This window comes from Talpa europaea (genome assembly GCF_964194135.1).
Source record: "Talpa europaea genome assembly, chromosome: 6".
In the NCBI taxonomy this organism is placed as follows: domain Eukaryota; kingdom Metazoa; phylum Chordata; class Mammalia; order Eulipotyphla; family Talpidae; genus Talpa; species Talpa europaea.
Window position 1 is genome coordinate 40,081,491 of NC_140072.1, and position 25,060 is coordinate 40,106,550.

General features: G+C 35.3%; 1 protein-coding gene across 1 annotated transcript in view; it reads left to right on the top strand.

Moving 5' to 3' along the window:
• The window catches only part of TMEM131 (transmembrane protein 131), a gene marked incomplete at both ends in the record, with an annotated part of 137,563 nt that overhangs the window by 31,847 nt on the left and 80,656 nt on the right, over positions 1 to 25,060 (top strand). Inside the window, 3 exons of the mRNA XM_084235665.1 lie at positions 9,435 to 9,475; positions 11,771 to 11,839; positions 24,783 to 24,906. Coding sequence (XP_084091791.1) covers positions 9,435 to 9,475; positions 11,771 to 11,839; positions 24,783 to 24,906 — 234 coding nt within the window. The remainder of the gene's footprint in view (positions 1 to 9,434; positions 9,476 to 11,770; positions 11,840 to 24,782; positions 24,907 to 25,060) is intronic.

Sequence of the window (25,060 nt, forward strand, 5' to 3'; positions counted from 1 at the left end):
TACCATTCATACCTTTACATAAGAGAGAATGAGGAGAATCACCGGCAGTGGCTGCATGGTTCTTACCAAAAGTCTTTATATCCCTTTTTATAATTTAAAACTGAAAAAAGGTGAAGGTTTTAATTTCTAATTTTGTAAAGCCATCTTAACTAAAAAATTATCTTAGTGGCTTCTTGCTAGTTCTTTTTTTTTCCAAGAAGGTAAGGTAAGAACCTGTTATAGGAATGACTGTTTTGAAAATATTCCTTTAGATGATTTGCAGGATCTGGATGGCAAGCAACTAAAGAGGTTAAAAAAAAACTGCAATAAAATCTAAAAAATATTTTCTAGGCTCATCAGTCCAGCAGAAAGTAGGAAAACTTTAGGTGAACTTTGTTTAGTAATAACAGGGCACTACAAACCCACAAGAGGGAGGAAGAGCTGCTGTGTGGTACCCTCTACAGCTATTGACTAGACATGCCAATATCAAGGATCCTGTGGCCCAGCACTGCAATAGATAAGGTAGGGCACAGTCAGGCACCCAGATCAGAGGGTGCATTGTTGGAGAGCTGCAAGGGAGGTGGCACAGAGTGAGAACTATGACTTGAGGCTGAGATTCTTAACATAGAACTCAGTATAGAAAAGCTGTAACCTGAATCTGGTCAAAACACTTGGATTTCCTTATAGAAGGGGCTACTACTTGGAGGCCAGTCAGAGTTATCCAGAACACCTCCTACTGCTACCTTAGGGCTAAAACCAAAACAAAGAAGTGCTTGAACAAACCTAGAGATCAAACACCTACCAATAATAGGAGCAAACACCTCAGGATAAATCCCTGTACTGGGAAAGAAAAAAGAACAGCTCTCAGCCTGTGACCTTATGTCACCTACAGTCTGTACCTAGTCTTGCATCTAGCACTTAAAAATAGCATAGAGTAGAAGTGGACACAATACTGTAAGAGACACCAAGACTGAGGAGTTGGCCTAGAGGAGGGGTAACTGGGGATCCCGACTACACAACTCTGGCACCCAGGCACAGCAGGAGGTTCTGATTCCTGAATCTACTGGAGGTGATCCTTTGGTGTTCTACTGCCCGATTCTCTTTTATACCTACTACCTATTCTAGTCTTCAGATTACTTCAACAGATGCCTTGTATACAACTTGCACAGTATGCCTAATTTTGTAAGTTCATTTAGTAGAATTTTTTCTAAGAAAAATGTTTTGTTTGACAATTACATTAGGGAAGATGATAGTCACATTAAAAATTGTTAGCAATAATATGGCCAATTTCAGCTTTCATGTAAGCTTAAAGAAATCAATTTTAGGCAAACACCTCTTATCAAAGATAAGTCATAACAAATATGTAATAACAGATCAAGTCACAGGATTTTAATTCTGACTGATACATTGGATCCTGGACCAGTGGGTTTGAATCATTTGGTGATTGTTTTCTTTTCTGTAAAATACAATCTTCTATTTAAGTATCTCCAGTGCATTAAGAACTGCAAGGATCACTAGAGATAGAGACATAATGTGTACTTTGAATTATAATACAAGGAAAGGACATTACAAATGAAAAGTCTAATTATTGATAGCTCTCCATAAAATTCAGATTGCAATAGGATTTTCAGTCTTGGCAGAATTTATATTTTGGGCGAGATAATTCTTTGCTGAGCGATAGGGGTAGACTACTGTCTTCTGTATTATAGTGTGTCTCTCAGCATCCTTGGCCTCTACCCTCTAGATGTCAGTAGCTTCTGGACAAATGCTTCTGGACATTGTGAAATGTTCCTGGAGGAAAAAATTGGGCCCAGATGACAATTATTAGGTTATAGGGATGAAATTATGATGTTATTTTTGTGGTAAAAATATTTGAGACCATACCACATTTTTGCAGAGGCTGGTCTCTTTAATTGGCAAAATAGTTCATTTTGTACCCATATATCCCTGTTTAGGTTTGAGGGTGCTTTTTGAGAGAGTATGCTCCTATTGGTCTGAAATCCAGAACCCTACAAGATAGTACTGAGGCTGGAGCCCTTAAATGCAGCAGAATCATTGAGTATGGTTTGTGGGTATAATTAGTTTATGTGGGTATAAGTAGTCTATGTGGGTATAGTAGTCTATTTTAATGTTGTTTTATAAAAAAAATTTTATGTAAAACTATTACTATTATAACCCATGGTTTTTTCACTTTTGTTTTTTACCCTATTTCTGTTTGAATTACGACATTGTTGCATTATATTGTATTAGGTATTTACAGTCTATAATTGGGTTTGGTTTTTTTTTAATTATTTTCTTGCAGCATTTATTTTTGGACATTATTTGATTTCTCCCCTCAGGTTTCATCCCTATTGTTTTCCCACCATAGCACCCATGACCTATCACCATAGTTCCTGTGCTCTTCCCTTCCCTGTTCTGACCCACTCTCTCTTCTTCTCCCCTGCTGTATGCCCAGATCTGTGATCAGCTTGCGAGTTTTGTCCTTTTCCTAACCCTTTGTTTCTTTTCTCTAAGGCTTTGGTTTTTTGATACAATCCATTTGTCCTTTTAAATAGATGAATTTATCTCAATTAATCATACTATTCTTGTTTTTCATCTGTCCCATCTAATTTTTATTCTTTCCTTGTTGATATTGGTTGTTTTCTTTCTTGATTTAGGGGCTTAATTTTCAAATATTCATTTAAGACATGTTTAAACTTTTATTTCTCAAATTACTTCAGGAACAAAATAGAGCCTCTTGTGTTTGCCTTTATGTGTTGAGGTGTTTAGTCTTGTTTAATATAGTTAGAATACTTGTTTTGATATTATGGATTATACTTTACAAACAACATTTACTTCCTGCATCTCTAACTTTATTTCCACAGTTCTTTTACCTTAAGTATCCTGCTTATCTTTCACAGGACAGCTTCCTCAATTGCAGTTTTTCATGAGTAATCTTGTGGGCCATATTGTCTTCAGGAAGAATTTTTTCTCAAGAAAGTATACATGGGTGATAACACTTCTTGAGTCCCCTTTCTTTCAGTTTCACATGGAACCACAGTTTCACGTGTTCTAAAATTCTTAGTTACTTTTTTTATTGAAATATAAGTAATATACAATAAACTGTACATAAAGTGTACAATATCAACTGTTTGATATATTTATATGCCTTTGAAACTGTCACTACAGTTAAGAAAATGAACATATCCTTCACCTTCAAAAGTTTACTTGTAACCTTTGTAATCCAAGTACCCTCACTCTCCAACGACTGCTGATCTGCTTTCTGACACTATCAGTTTATATTTTAAATCATTTTATGAATGGAATCATCATAAAAATGTACTTTTTGAGGGACTAATTAAGCATAATTATTTTGAGATTCATCCATGTTGTGTTTATCAGTAATTCTTTTTACATTCATATTAATTTTCTGTTCTTTTTAAAATAGCACCTATTATAAAATAACAAAGAAAGGTTTAATGGGGAAAATACAAGTTTTCAGTCTTTGAGTTTATTCTTTTTTTATTGCTAAATGGTATTCCATTGTATAGATATACCACAATTCATGCATCCATTTGTCTAGTATTGTAAATTTGGCTTGTCCCAGGATTGAATTATTACAGATAAAGCCTCTATAATGTGGATGCTTGTACGCTCTTATGTACAAGTCTTTGTATGGACATGTGCTTTTGTTTCTCTTGAACAAATATATAGAAGTAGAGTGGCTATATCACATGGCAGCTATATGTATAACTTTGTGAGGAATTGTCAAGCTTCTTCTAAAGTAGTGGTTCTATTTTACAGTCCTACCAGCAATGTATGAAAGTTCCAGTTGCTGCTCCACGTGCTCACCAACCCTTAGTATGGTCAGTCTTTAAAATTTTGGACATTATAATAAACATGTAGCTTATCATTGTAGTTAAAATTTGCTTTTCCTTAATAACTAATACAGAGCATCTTTGCATGTATTTAGTTGTGTTATTACCCATTAACATAATGGGTGGATTTCTTATTATTCAGATTCACAACTTCTTCATATGTTCAGGATACATGTCCTTCATTAAATAATATGATTTGCAAATATTTCCTCTCAGTGGTGAGCATATTTTAAAATTTTTGATGAAGTCCAGTCTGTGAATTTTTTCTTTTATTGCTAATGTTTTTTCTCTTTTGGTCCTATTCATAAAGTTTTTGTCTGTTTCAAGGTTGCACAGATAATCTCTTGTGGTTTCTTGTTGAAACTTTGTAATTTTAGTTTCTATGCTTAGAACTATGATTTATCTAAACTTAATCTGAGTGCATGCTATGACATAAGGACAAAGGCTCATTTTACCCTCACATAGGTTTCCTGGCACCATTTGTTGAAAAGATATATTTCTCTATTGAATTGCATTGATGCCTTTGTTGGAAATAAATTAACTATACATGTGTGAGCCCATTTCTGGAATTTCCCCATTCCATTGATTCATTATTTTAAAGCCAGTACCATATTGTCTTTATTATGATAAGCTTTTTTAAAATTGTCATGTAAAATATACATGAAACTTATAATTTTAACCATTTTTAGATGTAGTGACTGAGTACATTCACACTTGTTTCTCCAACACCACCATCCAGTTCCAAAACCATTTTTCATCATCTGTGTGCAGTACACAGTAAGTCCCTATTCCCCTACCCCAGCCCTTGGCAATCATCATTTTGGTGTCCACCTTAAGGAATTTTGTGACTGGCTTATTTCATTTAGTGTGAGTGTAGACTTAGTCTTCAAGGTTTATTCATATTAAAGCATGTGCCAGTTCATTTTTTCCCCTTAGAGTTTAGTTCAACTTTACTTTTTTTATTAATTGTATTCTTTTTATTTAGGTAATGATTTACAATACTGTATATGAATTAGAAATATAGGTTCACATCTCTTCGGATGTGTATTACACACTCATCACCAAATCATCCAAAATACTCTTCTATATCCATTGGACCTGCTTCCTACTTTGCTACCCACTCTTACCCACCCTCTCTGTTCGTCATAAAACTGCAGTCAGATTTATAGAGTTTGTTTTAGTTTAGTTTTGTCTGATTCTTTGCTTTGTCTGATTCTTTGGTTTGGTTTTGTCTGATTTCTTTAGTTTAGTTAAGTCTGATTTTCTATATTACACATGAGTAAAATATCTGGTATTTGTCTTTCTCTGACTTATTTCACTTAGCATAATGCCCTCCAGTTCAATTTTGCAAATGGCAAAATTTCACCTTTTTATCATTATAATTGAGTAGTATTCCATTGTATATGTATACTACATTTTCTTTATCCATTCATCTGTCACTGGCCAGTTAGGTTGTTTGTAATTTAGTCATTGTAAAATAGTGCTGCAATGAACATAGGACTGCAGATATCCATTCTAAGTAGTATTTTTTATATTCCTCAGATAGATAACTCAGAGAGAGATTACTGAATCTTATGTTCGATAATTTGAATATTTGAGGAACTCTCCATACTGTTTTCCATAGGAAATGGAGCAGTCTACATTCCTACCAACAATGTACAAGGGTTCCTTTTACTCCACGATTTCACCAACACTTATTGTTTCTAATCTTGATATGGGCCATTCTTACAGGTGTGAAGTGAATATCATTGTGGGTTTTGTTTATATTTCCCTAATGATAACATTTTTTTCATTTGTCCAGTGGTCGTCTCTGTCATCTTTGGAGAAGTGTCTATTTCACTCTTTACATTTTTTGATTGAGTTGTTTTGTGTTTGTTGATTTGTATGGGTTCTTTGTAGATCTTGGAAAATAGCCCCTTGTCAGATGTATCATGTACAAATATTTTCTCCCATCCCATAGGGTGGTTGTTCATTTTACTGATAGTTTCTACTGTTGTGAAGCTTTTAGTTTGACGGAGTACCATTTTTTAATTTTTATTTTTGTTTCCCTTGCCTTTGGACTTCTGTTTGACGGGAGACTTTTGATTACTCTTTAAATTTCCTTGCTTGTAATTAGTCTTTTCAGGTTTTCTGGTGCTTCTTTATTCATTCTTGGAAAATTATATGCTTCTAAGAATTTGTTTCCTTGTTATTTTTCTGTCTACTCTTATATTATTTTAGCTTTGTAAATGAAAATATTTATGTGCTTCTCCAAGTTTTGAAAGTTTTCCTCTATCATTTCTTTGAATTAGCTTTCTGGTCCTCCTACCTTTCTTCCCTTACTTGTATATCTCCATTTTCCTTATGTTGCCTTTCTTAGTAGAGTTTGGTTAATTCTCAAAGTGATTCTTCATTTGTTTACATTTTATTTTTCTATCTTGTTCCACCGGGCCCTTTTTGTATTACTATCTTTGAGGTCATTGATTCAAACCTCTGTTTATTCTGTTTCCATAACTTTCTCTAGATTTTTTTATCTCATCTATTGAACTTTTTGCATCCTGAATCTGTGTTATTTTCTTATTTAAAGCTTCAGTTTCTTTTTTCTGTTCATTTTATTTCTCAGGTTATTGTCTTGTTTTTCTGAATTTTGTTTTCTCTCTCTGTTCAGTTTTCCTGGGGTCTGCTGTATCACTTTGACTTGTTTTGTTTTTTGTGTTTTCTTCCCATCTTTGATTTTCTTTATTATAGTAACTTTTAACTCTGACAAGGAGATAAATCTTCCATGTCCTTGTGATTGGATTTCAGTAAGTGGTTCTCTCCTTCTGATACTGTATTTCCTTGAGGTCTAAAGGTGCATGTGTTGCCTTTTTTTTTTTTTTTTGGCCTGACAGTTTTTGCTTTCTCTCTCTATGTGTGTTTGTGTGTTTCTCTCTGTCTCTTGTGTGTCTGTAACAGTAATTTAATGAGTTGCACTCCTTTCAGTTTTTTACCAGATGGTGCTGTAGTTTTATTTTATTTTTGTTTTTTTGGCCTTTTCTGTCTTCTGTAGGTACTCATACCTGATTTTGCAGTTATTGAGAAGAGGGTTGTTCACTTGTTCAGAAGGACCTGGTGATGATACAGTCACTGGTGTAAATGTGCTATGGTGGGTGGGGGCTGGCTTGTGTTTGTGAATCCATCAGTATCTCTCCTCTCTAGGGTTTTGGATCAGAGATTCTACAATTTGTGCTCTGTCAGTGGACTTCATTAGGTCAGTACCAGTCCTGATGGGTAGGAGCAGAGTATGTAGTCCGCACACTGTCTTTATTATTTTTGCCAGGGACCCAACTCTTGAAGCACCCCAACTCCACCACATGTTACTCCTCAGTCAAGAGTGCGTGCCTCTGTACTATTTAGCTGTACGCTACCTATGGCCCCTGGATGAGGTGGCAGCCTGCCATATGTATCCCCAGTCTCAAACCTCCAGTTGTTTTTCTCCAACCACCTCCTGTTCATTGCAATATGGTTCTCTTTTATTGTCTCCTCTGACACAGTCTATGTTAGTCTCTGGTATTCCAAGTGTGTTTCAGTTTCACCCCAATCTACAGGACTCTCTGGGTGTAGTGTCCCTCTGTTTTAACTCTTAGATTATTCTCTTAAGAGGGAAGCAAGGGCTCTTACTGTCACCATCTTTTTCTGACTCCCTCAAATTAACTTCTTTTTGTTGGTCTATTTAACTCTTGATAGACGCTTGGAATGTACCCATGCTTTGACTATTGTGAATAATACTGCTATAAACATGGATATCCAATTATCTGAATTTCTGCTTATTGCTTTTAATTGTTTTGGGGATATAACCAGATGTGGGATTGCTGGATCATATGATAATTCTGTTTTTAAGCTTTTGAGAAGTTGCCATGTCATTTTCCATAGTAGCTAAATATTTTCCATTCCCATTAGCAGTGCACAAACATTCCAGTTTCTTCAGATTCTCACCAACACATATTATTTTCTGTCATCTTCTTTATAAAAGCTATCCTTGTAGCAGTGAGGTGGTTTCTCATTATAGGTTTGATTTGCTTTTCCATTTGGTTAGTGATACTAAGCATCTTTTCATGTGTTCTCTGTTGTTTTTTATGTCTTCTTTGGAAAAATGTCTTTTCAAGTCCTTTGCCTAATCGTGTATTTTGTCTTTTTGCATTTAAGTGTAGTGGTTCTTCATATATTCTGTATATTATTCTCTGTCAGATATATGATTTGTGTATATTTTCTCCCATAATAAAAATGTTTGTAATAAAAAGCTATTTAAAATTTTCTTTAAGTTCACCAAATAGAAACATTGAGAATGACTATTCACTTAATGAGGTAAGCCAAGTAGATATTAACATTATGATATATTTGCTTTATATATACACATACTTCCACTCGAAATTATATTGCTGAAACATTTTAAAGAAAATTTCCAAATCCTGACACTTAACCCTTCATTCAAACATTCACTTTGAGAACATTCCCCCACAACTGCTATATTTTCTTCATATACAGTCTCCAAAAATACCATTTTAAAATAATATATATTAATGGGGGAAATAATGCCACAACTCAACTGCCTTTTATAATTATTACATAGAATCTAACCTTTTGGAGTAAGTTCACTAATCGTATTCCTTAGAGTTAACTTTTTCTCTTACATCATTATTAACAGTTTCATTTCCTTCATCAGTTATCTCCAAACTTTTGCTTTCTCACTTGACTTCTTCTAACCCATCTTCTAGTCTGCAGCCAGAATAGTGTCTTTAAAACTTGAAACAGACCAGTCTGTCTCTGTCTTTCTGTCTTATTCCTGCAGACCTATTATACTACACAACATAATCTGATCCCTGCCTAATCCTCCAATCTCAACCTCCATCCTCATTTTCTACTTCTCTCCCCCTTCTCTTTAAGCTCTGACTAAATAAACCTGCCCTTTATTTCTTGGCTATTCAGGCTTTTACTGTACTAGGACCTTTGTGTGTGCTATTTTCTCCACCACCATACAATTCTGCTTCCATACACAACTTTTTTTTTATCCTTTAGGTTTCAGTGTGTTATGTCTTCAGACAAACCTCCCTCATAACATATTTATTCTCTTTCACAGTACCTTTCCAATATTTTCATAGTCCTTTATTTAATGTATAAGTACATGTTTATTTAATTTTAAAATGATTGCTTCTACTCTCTCCCCTGCCCCCGTACCGTGAGATCTATGATGCAGGAACCCTTAGACACCAGTACCTGACACACCATTGGAAATCAGTGAATAGTAAGAGGAACATGTTGCCCCCCTGCCCCTGCCCCAGAGTGAGATAAAGAGGACTCGTCATAGGATGTATTGGTTTGGTAAACTTCCAAAAAATCAACCACATTACTTTGTATTATTTCCATTTCCATGTGTATTTAAATTTTAGTCCAAATTATTCTCTCAGTTGAATATTGCAAAGTGTAACAAATTTCCTGTGATTTTGGGTAAGATTTAGACTGAAAATCCAAATGAATACAAGATCAGAGTGGAAAGTACACTAAATATTTTAGATATTCCACATACCTGTAGTATAGAGATTTGGTTTCAGTATTTTCACCACTGTTTTCTTCCTTTCACAGACTGAGACAACACTTGGACTCAGTTCATATCAACAGAAAAGGTGAGAAAGGAACTTTTGTTTATTTTATAATATATGAAGTTTTATGTTTAGTGAAACACTAATATACTATCAGTTTCTTCTTAGGATTTCCTGCAATGTTTTCCTTTTTCCCATATTCTTTTTTTGATGAAGAGGGAAAAGCAGGTTACAAATCACACTGTCACATATTTCAAGTATTGTATTTTTAAATGTGTTGACATTGTGTTGACATTCCTCCCCCTATGGTATATGAAGACATTTCACTGGCAAATGAAACTCCCCTAATCTTGTAAGAGGATTAGCTTTGTAACACCCTGTTGATTGCTCTTGTGACTACCCCTGCCCCTGCCTTTTATGAACTGACCATTGCTGCCCACAGTTACCACGGTGGGTCTGCCTGAGGACCCTGGAGTAGGAACTCAGATCAGTGAAACCTAATCTTGTTACTAAGAGAGACTGCTTTTAAGCAACCAGTTTCTCATAACAGGGGAGTTGTTTTATCCTTACATATTATGAAAATATATGCATGCATGTGAATTTGAAAATACCTTTCTGGCCTCTAAATTCTTTGGTCTTTTGGTAGTTTCTCACATCTTTTACAGGGACAATATTTAAAAAAAAAAGATACCAGCCTTTAATCCCTTTCCATTTCCAGTAAGGACCTGTACTTGTATCTAAAGGGACGTGAGAGATATATATGAATTCAATATTTTTGATGCTTAAAGTACATCTGAGAATGTCCTCAGACTAGTGAAATGCAGATTACACCAAAAAGAATTTTATTTTGAGAGAGTAATAGCAAGTATTCAGTTAGTCACTTTTTTTTTTTCATGCTCAATTTACAGTAACGTGGCCCTGCTTCCCCATTGCTCTGCCCTTCTCCCTAATTTTATAAGTCCTATTGGGACCTGCTGTACCTGTGAACTCTGCAAAAAGGGCATACCCATTGCCTACAGTAAGGCATAGACTTCTCTGCTACTGTGATTATAAAGCATAGGTAGGTGGAGCTTGCTCTTGGACCTCTATTGACCAAGTCCACTTTCTGAACTCCGAGATCAGGGGAGGCATCCGCTATAGGGAGCAGTTGAATAGATCTGCTAGCTTGGTTCCCTGACCTTGTAGAGCTATAGGATGGGCTCCACATACCCTAGATTATCTGATCAGTCTTCCTAACTGGGCAGAACTGAGACCTTGCTGCCCCACCCAGACAGAGCAATAGAATAGGCTTTATAGCCATTATGTAATGATGACTGGGGCCCAAATCCAGTAAAGCAACTCATCAAACTTCCTAGCCAGTCAGGGCAGTTATCTCAGCTCTACAGATGTGCCAAGCCTCTCCGTGGGTTCTCTGCTTGAGTGCCTCTATAAGAAGGGTTATAGCTTAGGCTAGATAGCTTCCCAAGCATTCTGGTTGGGCTTCCTGGTCATTGAGACTGGAGGCTGTCTTCTGCTGTAGGCAGACCTTTAAATTTACTTTACAATCCAAGTGGGACCTAAAACAGTCTCCCCATCAGGTACAGCTCTTTGAATGGGGACTAAAAATCAAGCAGAATTTCTGTTAAACATCTGCCCATACTCTAGCCCCTGTCTGAAATTATGACTTTCTCAGTATATAAACAGTTTAAGTATGTGGATCCCTCCAACCCCTGTCATTTATACTTTATATCCAATGTTAGGTTGTGGTGTGTATAAGAGGTTTGTCTTTCAGAAATTTTTAGTGAGAATTTCTAGTATCAAGTGGGATAATTAGAAATGACATTCATATTTTAGGCCAAGACATCATAATTCAGTCGTCCAAACTTCTTGATTAAAATGACATTTCAGTTCTTGGCATTTTCTGCCCCCAAATTCATTTTCCTTTTCCATTTCCACTTTAGAGGCATGCTAGTTACAATGTGATCATGGTCTTTGCCTCTATATATTGTCTGCCAAATATGTATAGTAGTATTAACTGTTTATTATAGTATTAATTATTGTCCATTGTACATATATAAAAAATCCAAGTGAATATATTAAAGCATATTGTTACTAGCTATATCAACCAAATACATTTGGACTTTCAGTCTATCTGTTGTCTGTTTTTATATAACTTTGAATAAGAAAAATACTCCCAGTTTTTTTCTTTTCCTTCTTTTTTTTAAACACACATAATTGGTTTCTTGCAATAAAAAATGTAATGTGCATTCTAAGTAGAACATTAGACCACACTTTTCTTAATTATACTTTCTTATGACAACAGCCAAATGTCTAGCTTCAGTTTGGGGAAATGTATATATTGAAGAATTGCTTCTTATGCTGTTTTCTTTTTACTTACAGTATATCTCTATACCGCGGGAATTGTAGACCTATACGGTTTGAGCCACCCATGCTGGATTTCCATGAACAGTAAGTTTAAAACTTTTTTAGATTATATTTCTCCACTAAACTCTTTTGCATGCATTGGACTTGCTTTTTGTCTGTGTTATCTATATGAGAAAATTATGTGTTCAAGTCACCAGGAAAATAAATAATATTGAATGTAGTTTGAAAATGGAAAACAAGGATTTTAAAAATAAAAATAATGAAATACAAAAATAAAAAAAGAAGAAAAAGAAAATAGAAAACAAAGAAAAAAACAAATGGCATTGAATATAGTTTGAAATGGGAAACAAGTATCTATTATGAGTCCAACATATAATATTAACCTCAGAAGTTTGAAAAATGCTCACATATTGGAATCTCTGGTTCAGAGAATCTCGTCTTTAGAAGCAACATAAAACTTGACTCCCTTTTCTGATTAGCACTTCGTTTCCATTTTTATTATTTAAAATTTTTCCTCTAGATATAGGATATAGTATTCATTTGTTTGATGCACGTGCTTTTAAAATACAAACTTTCATACATCACCAAATAATATTATTACCAAAAAGGCAAACAAAAGCAAATGCTACAGAAAGACTTGATTCGACCCATACTCCTAGCTTCCCTTCTACATGTGGGTCTCAGATTTTGCATATCTCATATACACTAAGGGAAAAATAAGTCTTCATACAAGTCAGAAGAAAAGTACTAAATAAAGACATCATGGTGTCACTAATATGTGGAATATAGAGAAACCAGATTAAGAGTCAGGTAAAAACAAGATTAAACAGCAACCCTTGAAAACTGACTATAGAAATAAGCATCTAGAGGGTGGAGGGATTGAGGTATGGGTAAGAACAAAGAGGACAGGAAGCAATGGTCTATATTAGTTGACTAGATGATTTGGTGGTGGGTACACTACAGTAGTGATTCTGGTTTTTTTTTTTTGTTTGTTTGTTTGTTTGAGGAGGGGAGTGGGATCCTAATATTACCTCAGTTTAAAAGAATCAATAAATTTATATTTTTTAAAAAGAAGATCTAATATTCACTTTTCTCACTCTCCCAAAAATTGAAAAGGAAGGGACACTTCCTAACTCCTTTTATGAGACAAGCATAACACTATTACTAAACCAGACAAAGCATACAAAAACAAAAAGAATCAGGCCAATTTCTCTTATGAACATAGATGCAAAAATCCTCAACAAAATATTAGTAAACCAAATCTAATAGCACATTAAAAATATCATATACCAAAACCAAGTAGAATGTATTCTAGGGATGCAAGAATGGTTAAGCATATACAAATCCATCAATGTAATTCATCAGATCAACAAAATAAAAAAAAAATTATGACCATCTCAATTGATGCAGAAGAACTATTTCATAAAATTCAGCATCTATTTATGATAAAACTCTCAATAAAATGGGTATAAAAGGAACATAAAGTTAATAAAGGCTATATATGACACTCCATGACCAACATTATGTTGGGGGGGTGGTAGAAATCAAATCTTTTCCTCTAAGATCAGTAGCAAGACAAGGATGCCCACTCTTACTACAACATAGAATTAAAAGACCTAGCTAGACCAATTAGGCAAAAGAAAAAGAAATAAAAGATATCCAGATTGGAAAGGAAGAAGTAAAACTATCACTGTATGCATATGTCATGATATTATACATGGAAAACCCTAAAGAACACACTCATGCACAGAGCTATTAGAAATAATAAATATAGTAAGTTTCAGGCTACAAAATTAATATACATTAATCTATTGCATTTTTGTACACAATGAATTAACAGAATGAGAAAAGAAAACACCACCATTCACATTTGCAGCAGAAAGTATAAAATACATACGAATAAATTTAACTAAGGAAGTAAGGACCTGTGCACTGAAAATTCTAAAACACTGTTGAAAGATTGAAGAAAACACAAAAAAATGGAAAGACATTCTGTGCTCATGTATCAAAAGAATCAGTGTTGTCAAAATGGTGATTTTACCTAAAAGAAAATGCAATCCATATTAAGAGCCCATTGTAATTCTTCACAGAAATAGAACCCAAAAAATCCTAGAATTTGTATGGAAACTGAAAGATCTCAAATTGCCAAAACCATCTTGATAAAAAGTACAAAAATGGAGGTATCATGGTCCCTGACTTCCAACTGTTATCCAAAACTACTGTAATCAAACTTGTTTGTTATGGAAATAAAAACATGCACAGGGATGAATGGAATAGAATCATTAGCCCAGAAATGAAAACAAACATATATGAGTACCTAATTTCTAACAAAGAAGCCAAGAGCATGCAATGGAGAAAGGAAAGTCTTTTCAACAAATGGTGCCGTGAAAACTGAACAGCCACATGTAAAAATCTTATACCGAGTACTAAAGTCTACTCAAAATGGATTAAAGACATGAATATAGAACCTGAAGCCATAAGGTACATTAAAGAAAGCATAGGTGGAAATATGTTTGACATTGGTTTTAGTGATGTCTTTAGAGGTCATCTCCAGTAGCAAGAGAAATAAGAATATAAACAAATGGAACTATATCAAACTAAAAAGCTTCTGCATAGTAAAGGAAATTATTGTTGAAAGAAAAAGACAGCCTACTGAATGTAAGAAGATATTTGCAGACCACATTGGACAAGGGATTAATCGCTAAAGTATACAAGCTAGTCATACAACTCAACAACAAAAAATCATGTAACTCATTTATAAAATGGACAAAGACTCTAAATAGACTTTTCTCCAAAGAAAATATACAGATGACGAACAGTCACATGAAAAGGTATTATACATGGCTTATCATTAGGAAATGCAAATCAAAACCACAATGAGATTTCTCCTCAAACCGATTAGAATGGCTACTATGAAAAAAATCAGAAATAAATGTTTGTGAGGATGGGGAAAACAAGGAAACTTCGTCCACTATTGGTGAGAATGTAAATTGGTATAACCATTGTGGAAAACACCATGGAACGTCCTCACAAAGTTAAAAAATAGAACTACCTTATGAGCCTACTTCTGGAGATTTTGTTTTTCACTAAAGAATATAAAAACACTAACTCAAAAGGACATACATATCCTTATATATATAGTGTTCATTACAGCACTGTTCACAGTAGTGAAGATATGGAAGCAACCCAAGTGCCCAATGGCAGATGAATGGATCTAACTCATGTGTAGGATATAAAGAAAACAAAAATAAACCCTTAGATTCTGACAGCAGAATGGTGGTTACCAGAGGGAAAGGAAAAAGAAGGAAATGCATCAAAGAGGCTAATTGGTTGGTGATGGATGATAACTGGATATTTAGTGGCAGTTGTGGTGAGAAAATATAATCTTGGCACCTATACAGTGTTGTGAACCAATGTTACTTCAATAGAAAGTAAAATAATTAAGTTCATGAAAAGTATTTCTCCCTAATCCAGTCATAGTATTCCTTGAAAATCAAGTAAGCCCATTTTTCTAGAGGGATATTTGATACCTTGTAGCTTTTCAGTCTCTAACTATTCTACTAATACCCTAACTCTACTAATACTCAAACATATATGAGTAACTAATTTCTAACAAAGAAGCCAAGAGCATGCAATGTATTTGAGGGGCCTCCCTGGTGGCGCAGCGGTTGAGTGCTGGGTTGCAAAGTCTCTACAGCGCCAGTTCAATCCCCAGCTGCTCCCCGGCCACTGGAGGAGGGTCCCACATGGCGCGCAGACCTCTCCTGCCACCTGCTGCTCCCCTCAGCAGAGTACTTCGGTCCTTCTGCCTGCTCTGCTCCCCACTCTGGCTCTGGTGAATTTCTCACCCTACCGCGCTTCTGACTGTACCCAATGCTTGTATAAATAAATAAATAAACAAACAAACAAATAAATAAATCTTTAAAAAAAAAATAAAATGTATTTGAGAGGATGGTCAGATTTTGTGTAATTGAGTGGCACAAAAGTACTGAGTGTTGATTTGGCTCAACTATGCTAAAAGTTGGGTTTACTACAATAATGTGTCACTGTCATTCATGAGGTTTGTCCAGGGCCAGTTGCTCAACCCCATTTCTTCAGCATTGCATTGCACTGTCATCTTTCTGAGGCATAGGGAACTTTCTGTTGACCACAGAATTGCAGCTTATTTCCCAGACTTCTTCATAATTCTTTTGAGCCTTAGATGCCTTTGAAATATGGACAGTTTGTCAGTAGTTTACAGCTATAGTATACAGCTATAACAGCTGTATACTTGCTTTGGCTAGTGTATATATAAATAAATCACAGTAACCCCTTTGGCCCTACTTCTGTCTTTGGAGCACCTGATAATGGAAACAAGTGGGACCAGCACTGCCAAGCATTTGAAAATCTTTGTTATCTTTTTAAATCTTACCCATATAGCCAAATGCTACTTATGAGAGAAAGAATTCTAAGATGGTCCCCAAAATACCTGGCCTCTAATGTGCATATAACACCTATCGTATTCAATAGAACGCTAATCTAGATGTTGCTATAAAGGATTTTAAACATGTAATTAGGATCCCAAATCAGTTGACCTATGAGATAGGAAAATTATCTGGAGGGCTGACCTAATCACATGAGTCCTCTAAATCTGACTGTAGCAGTCAAGAGACATAAATGTTGGAAGTTTGAAGCATGAGAGATCATTGATGTACAGAAATTTCTTTGTGCTGGTTTTGGAATTGATGGAGACCATGTAGCAAAAGACTGAGAGCATTCTAAATTTTGCCCAGAACCTGAGTAGCCTTGGAAGAGAAATTTGAGTTTTGATGAGTGAGACCTTGAGTTTATAAACTGCTCATGCCATGCCTATACTTATGACTTACAGAATTAAGATAATAAATGGGGGGGTCACTTTAAACCTCTAAATTCATGTAATGTGTTATGTAGCATAGGAAGCAAATGCACTGCAAACTTGTCAACAAGTAAACTTCTAGTATTTGACCATAGTGTCCCATGATTTAGTGTGACTTCTCTCTTCAGTCTCCCACTTTATCTTGAATTATGCTCACACCACCAGCGGAACAGCAGGGGAAGCTGTGCATCTGAGGTCTGTTAGCAGGTCTGTCTGGGGAGTACTCCCTCTGCTCCTTGTGATGTGGACTGCCCAGAACTACAGCAAGCCTGCTCTGTTAGAGCATGCAGGACAAGAATAGCTTGCTGGCACCCTTCCTGAGATTTCCCCTCTCTTCTTGTTATTCCAGACTTCTTTGAGCAACACAAGTAGGTGACCCCTCTCTTCTGAGCAAGGGTTCATTTCTTTTTTTTTTTTTTTTTTTTTGGTGTACCTGGCCCTGCCTTCTTTGATCTCTTGAACAAAGGGCAAGGCCAGCCTCAGCAACATTGTCAATCAAGCGTTCTGTACACCACCACCATCACCTCACTTGCAGACTCCTAAAACCTTCAAGTTTGTTTCCTTACCTCAAAGTCCTCTCCTGCCATCAACAGTCCTGTCTTCATGGATTCCCCAGACTATCTATTTTGTGCCTTCTCTTCTCTGTGTTAACTGAGATTACTTGTTCTAAGGTAATATGGGAAAAATGTTAAGAACAACTTCATAGGAAGATGAATTACTGGTTGCCAATTACCTACAAGACATTTGAATTGTGAAAGGGTATGTTTATTGAAGAATGCACATGAACAGTGAAATTTCAGGATGTAAGGAGCGCATTTTTATTTCTGTGGACTATCATTCTACCTACACATCCATATAAAGTTTGAGGGATAAGAATTTTATCTTTTATATTGTCTTTATACAGCTTTTCCCTGCAGCATCATGGACACAGTTTGAAGCCCCAACTGGATCTGTATCTCTTCCCCATTTATTTCTTGGTCTTTTAACCCCACCTAGAATTGATGAGCCTGTAGGGTCTAGCCCCTGAGAAAACAAGGCAAGAGGAGTTACGCATATTTGGATGCCTCCTTGGTTTGGGAGCTTCTGAGGGCAGTCAGATTCCTGCTTCTCAACCCCAAATGCATTGTTACAAACCAACATCTGGATCCCCTTCTATCCCTTCCTCAGGACCCAAGCCCTGATTCTATCTTTGGTTTTTTTTTCCTTGTGGCATACTATTAAAGCCACAGAAAGATTTTTGGACTTTGTGATGACGGTAAGCCACAGACTGATTTTGGACCAGATTTTGTTTCCCTGGGTAAAATAGAGAAGCTCTTCTATTGGATCCCTCTTCTCAAGGGCAGTGTGGACATAGCCTTCCTAATGATTGTTAATACAGAAGAATTATCTGCTCTCACTTGAGAAACTTGTAGGAAGTTCCATCTTCTCCACATCCTTTCCACTTTTGGCAAGAGGTGGTAGCATCTGCATTAGTGAGCTCTCAGATTGAAATGTTACTTGAGTTAGGCCTCAGAGAAACCTCAACAACAACAGCTAAACATCATGTACATATTATAATGAAATTTTCAAATGATGTGTAAAATAAAAAGCAGTTCAAATATTTATCAAGACCTTAGAAGTGTATTAAATGAAGACTTCTTATTTACATTATTTATGGACCTTATGTGTTTTTTTTTTAAAGATTTATTTATTTATGCATGCAAGAGCTGGGGTACAGAGATGTGGGGGGTAAGAGGATTCACCAGAGACAGAGTGGGGAACAGAACAGGCAAATTGAAATACACTGCTGAGGGGAGCAGTGGGCAAGACAGGCAAGGTCTGCTGCTCCATGTGGTTTCTCCCTGGCCTGCTGGGGGATCACTTTGTAGTGAGGTGCTTAACCCTTTGCACCACCAGGGAGGCCGGACCTTGTGTTTTTGAACCTGACTGTTTTACAATAATATGGAAAGATACTGTTATTCCATTCTAAAAAAGACAGAATGTTTGAAATAATCCAAAAGTCAACTATAGATGAAGCTGCAGAAGAAATAAATAAAGTAGTGATGGATTAAGATTTGAGTTGAAGACAATTATAAATCAGAGACATCCTGCAGGGGAGGAGGAGGGAGAGGGACTAGAGGGAGGGAGGGAGGAGCACAGGGGACTGTGGTGATGGTGCACATGTGCATTGGTGAAGGAAATTATATGGGGACTACACCTGAGGGAATGGAGGAAAGCAAATATTGTTTAAATGTGAACAATGATGTAAAAAATAAAAAAAATTAAAAAGATTTTTAGTTGATTTAAATAATACAGAACATGAAAATCAAGTGAAAAAAAATATGACCAAAAGTCAGGTTAAATACTTGAAATTGTGACCAATTTTGATTTTGGGACTTTTACCGAAAAAAAGGCAGGGGGAAAAGACTGAAATCTTAATGAAAAAGTCAGGCAAACCTATAAGGAAACAGACTGAAATTTTCTACTTGTACAATAAAATGAACTTTGAGTTTATTTATTATATTAACACTTCCATTCTGACTTCTCTAATATTTTGCTTTAAATAGTATGTATAAATACTTTTCAAATTGAACTTTTGAGGGATCATATCACATTATATGGAACTCATCTCACTAAATAGAATACAGCATTGATGGTTGTATAAGAACCAATGGTAAAAATAAGGTAGTATTGTTACAATGCAGTTATAATGCATGGCAAAAAACTTTCAGTTCATTCGCTTCAAGTTAGCAGTGCGCATGACAAAGCCATCTTGACTCTAAAGTAAAAACAGAAAAGTGGAAAAGACTGGATGCTTCATTGCACTTTAAACCATGATGCTTAACAATTGTAGATTAGTATTACCTTCCAGGATATTTTTATTACTTTACTTTTTAAAGTAAAATGTGTTACTTTAAGCTTTTTTCTATTTTTGTGAAATAAAATATGCACAGAAAAATGAATGACTTATATGTAGTTTTACATCTGCCACCCAGCTAGATTATTCTTACATATTTTTAATTTATGTAATGAATTTCCCCCAGATTTATTGATATATAATTGACACATAGCATTGTGTGATTATACAAAATGTTGATTTGATATGATTATATATTGCAAAATGATTACCACTAGCATTGTCAGCTAATCCCTGCACCATGTCACAGTTACCATTTCTTTTTTATGTGAGAACATTTACCATTACTCTTCAGCACCTTTCAAGTATATAATACATTACTAACTGTAATCACTGTGCTGTAGTTAGATTCCCAAAACTTACTCTCTTCGAATTACAAATTTTCACTCTTCAATCAGCCTCTTCCCTTTCTCCACCCTCAGTCCCTGGTAACTACTATTCTATTCTCTGTTTCTGTGAGTTTGGCTTTTTAAGACTCTACATGTAAGTAATGTTGTACAGTATTTGTTTCTTTGCCTCACTTAATGTAATGACCTCAAATTTCATTGATGTTTTCACAAATGACAAAATGCCCTTTCTCATAGCTGAATATATAAAATGTATGTATATATCATATCTCTATTCATGCATTGACTGACATGTAGCTTGCCTCCATATGTTGATTATTGTGAATAATGTTGCAGTGAACGTGGACATGCAGGTATTGTTTAGAGATACTGTTTTCATTTACTTTGAATGTGGGACAAAGTAGAATTGCTGGATGATATTGTTGTTCTATTTTTAATTTTTGAGGAACCTCCATACTGTTTTCCATAGTGACTGCAGAGTTCATTCTCTTCATTACCCTTTTAAATGTTCACTTTCATTAGATGTCCATCTGTTGTATTTCTAACTGTAACAGAGTATCTGCAATTTACCTATTAACTCCCCCTTTGATGCCTATACATATTACCTCTAATACCCTACCACAACAAATAGTCCTATAATGAATCCTCTTACAGGTTCAATTATGGAGTGCCATGAGAATTTCTTTGGAATAGGTAGTCCAGGAGTGGAATTGCATAAGTCATAAGAGTGTGAGCACATTTCACATGTGTAGGTATTGCCTGATTGCTCTTGTGAATAACTATGCCACTCTGTACTCCTAGGAGCAATGCATAAGCATGCCTGTATTTGTACTAACACTTAACATTAACCAACTTTCTAGTTTTCCCAGTTAAATAGGGATATTATGTGTTACTGATTGTTAATTTTGTATTTCCCTGATTGCTAGTAAGTTCAAGTATCCATCTCCTTAGATGCTTATTGGCCTTTTTGGTTTCCTCTTCCATAAATTGCTTATTCACATCCTTTGACCATTTTTCTTTTGAGGTTTTTAACTGATTTGTTAACATTCACTTTATAATTTAGATATAACCTTAAGAGCTAACTGCCTAACTGCCAAAATCTTCCACTATAGATTGCCATCCTCCATTCAGAATCAAATCAAGGATAACATGTTGCATTTGGTTGGTGTGTATCTTTAATCTAGGTTGACTTCCCACAACCCCCACACTTCTTTTATTTATTTTTTTTGAGTCATAAGATTGAAATTTTTGTGGTCCAGGTCAGTTGACTTACGGAATAGCCCAAACTGGATTCGCCTGATTATTTGCTCATGATTCCATACAGATTAAACATTTTTGTCAAGAATAGTAATATAGTGATATTGTTTAGTTCCCATTCCTTCACGTCAGGGGTCCTATAATGTCCGTATTTCTAATTATTGTCACTGTTAAGTTTGAGCACTCATTAACATAAAATCTGCCAGATTCTATAAATTTCAGAAGTACCTTTTCCTCTTTGTAATTAATCAGTAATCTGTGAGGGTTAATATCCTGTTCTCTAGTCTTTTGTCTAATACTTTTACTTAGTTATCATTTATGGATTCTTGTCTCAGTCAATTAGAATGATGAGTTGTAAAATGGAATTCCTCTTTTTTCCTTTTTAAATTTTATCATTTTTTTAATTTAAGAACAAAGATGCTTCTGTAAAGAAGTATTCCCATCTTTTTTTTTCCATCATAACTAAAGACCAAGGGTCAGCAAATTACAGCTTTGTCAGCTGTTTTTGTAAATAAAGTGTTGTGCTACAAATGATTCAATCAAGAAAGTGAGAAGACATTGTACAAAATGGGAGAAAATATTTGCAAATATCTCACTTAGAGATATGTGATATAAAAAATCCTATAACTCCTTTAATTTTATATTCATTTGAGTATAGCATTTCCTTCTCTCTCCTTATTGACGCTTGTAAACCCTTTCAATCAAGGATTATTTCATCTTTATTAAAATTTTGGAGTTTAGCCATTAATTTGTATTCTTCAAATATTCCTATACTCTATTTTCCAAATAGAGCCGCTTCTAGTTGCCATACATATCTCAGCTTTTCTTTTTTTATATAACTTTATCTTTACAACTATTCTAAATATATATCCTCTCACTGAAATCTAAGCTAAATTGTCAATCTGATCTTTCAATTAACTAAAAACTTTTCTACCTAAAAGGGACCCATTTGTATACTGTTGGTGTGAATGTAGATTGGTTCAGCTCCTTTGGAAAACAGTATGGAGGTTTCTCAAAACATGAAAAATATATCTACCATTTATTTCGCTGACCAAAACAAGTCAAATGGACAAGCCTAAAATTACTTAAGCAGAGAAGCACAATCCTCTCTCAGGCTCAGTCAGGAAATTGGGAACAACATTACAGCCTGTTAGAACATTGTATGTGTTTTTTAATTGATTATACTCCTCAAATGTACACTTTTTTGATGTTTGAACTTAGGAAATACTTTTTTACAAAATGCATGCAGAAGAAAGGCAGACCTTGGTCTTTGTCTCTTGTGAATTTAAGAAGGAAGATGATCCTCAGTATGGAGAACCCCATTTCCACATACACACATATACATTGTGTTTATTGATTGACTTATGCCACTTTGACAGTGCTTAGGCGAAGCATCTATATAGTGGTATCTTTCAAAATTATAATCTAGCTCTTGGGCTTTGGAGAAAGAGAGTTAGAGGTAGGTATGCTCAAGTACAGTTCATCATTAACTTCTTACACCAAGAGTGTTTCTACCTTTCTAGCTGGAAGGGGCAGGAAACAGCAAAGGAAGTAAAGAATAGTGTTTTGAAGATTTCCTCTACCCTAGCATGCATGCCATTATCAGCTCATACTACTTTAGTCCCTAACTTTTCTTACCCACCCACCAACTCAAGGCAGCTTCTATTCCCTCAAGGGTTTCTTAATTTTTTTAATTCCTCTAATATCTAAATTTTCCAAGCATTGTTGTTTTTGGGTGTTTGAGGGTACAAGGGACTGGGGTAGGAAGACCCAGTAGCTTGTACTATTTCCCCATCTTTAAAGGAACCCGATGCTTCTGATTCCTTTTTCAAACCAGTGAAAATTATCAGCTGTTCACTGCTTTTATCTACTTCCTCAAGTAATAAATCAGAGGTGATCAGATGAATTGAGGAAAAATCAGGGGCAAATTTACTGAAGTAAAAAACCATGGTAGGACAATTGAACCAAATATAACACATGTTTCTGGTTCTGCATCTGTAACCTTTTAGGATTAGGTTTATATAAATGAAATTTAAGAAAAGGTGAACAAAATGATTGCATGCAGAAAGGAACTTGTGCAAGATTTTTAATTAGAAAATGAGGTTTTGGGACTGGCATGGAGGGTAGAGAGGAAAACACAGAGCAAGGATTGGTAAAGGCAGTGGGGGGCCATGCACATGGAACCAGCCGGACTTAGGTAGAAGGTGTAGATTGTGAAAATGCAGGGAGTTAATTTGTTTAGGTTGAGTGATGTCACTGTAGGGAGGAACTTGAGTGGGAGTAGGAGAAAGCAAGCTCACCCATATGTACTTCTACCGTGTGTCTTGTCAGTGTGCTAAATAATATGGGAAATACACAAGTCATGTATGTGTAATCTTTGTTCTAAGATTCTGATAATCTAGTGAAAATAACACCGGTGCCAAAAAAAAAAAAAATAGTGAGCACTAATTAAAAAGTTTTTATGTAGATTTCTCTGATGCTGTCAGACTTAGGAAGCCTATACATATTAAATTAACTACATAAGTACGTCATGAACTATGTACTAAGGAGGTTTAACTTTTAACAAGCTGGATGATGAAGAGAACATTGAAATGAATATTTGGTATCAGATATGAGTATGTGTTTGATATTTATTGTTCCTTTGAAAGAAGGCAGTTTAGTACAGTGGGTTAGAACATAGACTAGAGACAGATGGACTGGATACAAATTTGGTTGCAGGTATGTCTTCTGGCTAGTTAATTAACTTTTCTGTGCCTCTTCTGTAAAATAAGGATAATATAGCCCCTAATTTATGAAGCAAATCTCACCTAACTTTACCACTCAGTTTATCCTTCTAAATTGAAGAACATGTGTTAGTGATTTTTTGAGAGGACATGATTCAGAATTAGTAGGAAGGCAGCATGGTATCATGGAAAGAAAGAAAAGGCTTTAATCATTTTCTTTGTTGTCTGCTTCCTCACAAGATTGTAAGCACCATGCAGGAGCGGCTTGCTTTGTTATATACCAGCACAGGCTCAGTGCGTGAATATAACTGCCACTCAGTGAAAATTGGTGGACTAGCTAAATACATTTTTCAATATAAATACAATTAAGTATAATTTTATTTTTATTGGGTAACATTGGTTTAGAGTACTGAATATGATTTGGTGGGAAGGAGGGGAATAGGTTCAGACCTCAGATACATGTCAGCATACCACACCCACCACCAAAACATCCATAGTCCTTTACCATAGACTGTTGGGCCCTCCGCCCCATTTGTTTCCATCCTCCCCTCCCTTCTAGTGACCTCAATTCTGTAGGTATATTTCTAGAGCTTCTGTGGTTTAGTTTTGTCAGTTCCCTTGTTTTGCTACTCTTTATCCCACATACAAGTGACACCACACCACCCTCTATTTGTCTTTCTCCTTATTTCACTATCTCTTATTTCACTTAAAGTAATCCCCTCCAGTTCCATCTGTGTTGTCACAAATGGCAAGAGTTCATCTTTTCATAGCTGAGTTACGTGTAATTTTCAGTATAAATCAATTTAATAATTTCATGTGTTTGATAATTTTCTTGTTTAACTTTTTAGCAACTAGAAAATAACTAGAATATCTTTGAAGTATTCGTGACAATGTTCTTTTTGTTTTGTAGGCCAGTTGGAATGCCAAAAATGGAAAAAGTTTACTTACATAATCCTAGTACTGAAGAAACTATTACTTTAATATCAATATCTGCTACAACATCACATTTTCATGCATCATTTTTTCAAAATAGGGTAAGTTTATCTGCTATAAATTATTTCTCTTGAGTTTAAAATTGAAATGTCTAGATATTTATTGATGTAGTTTTATTTTGCTGTAAGTGAAGGTCTGGTTTGACTGTATTATATTTGTTCTAGGTTGCAGTTTGCTCCATTTCCCAAGAATTAT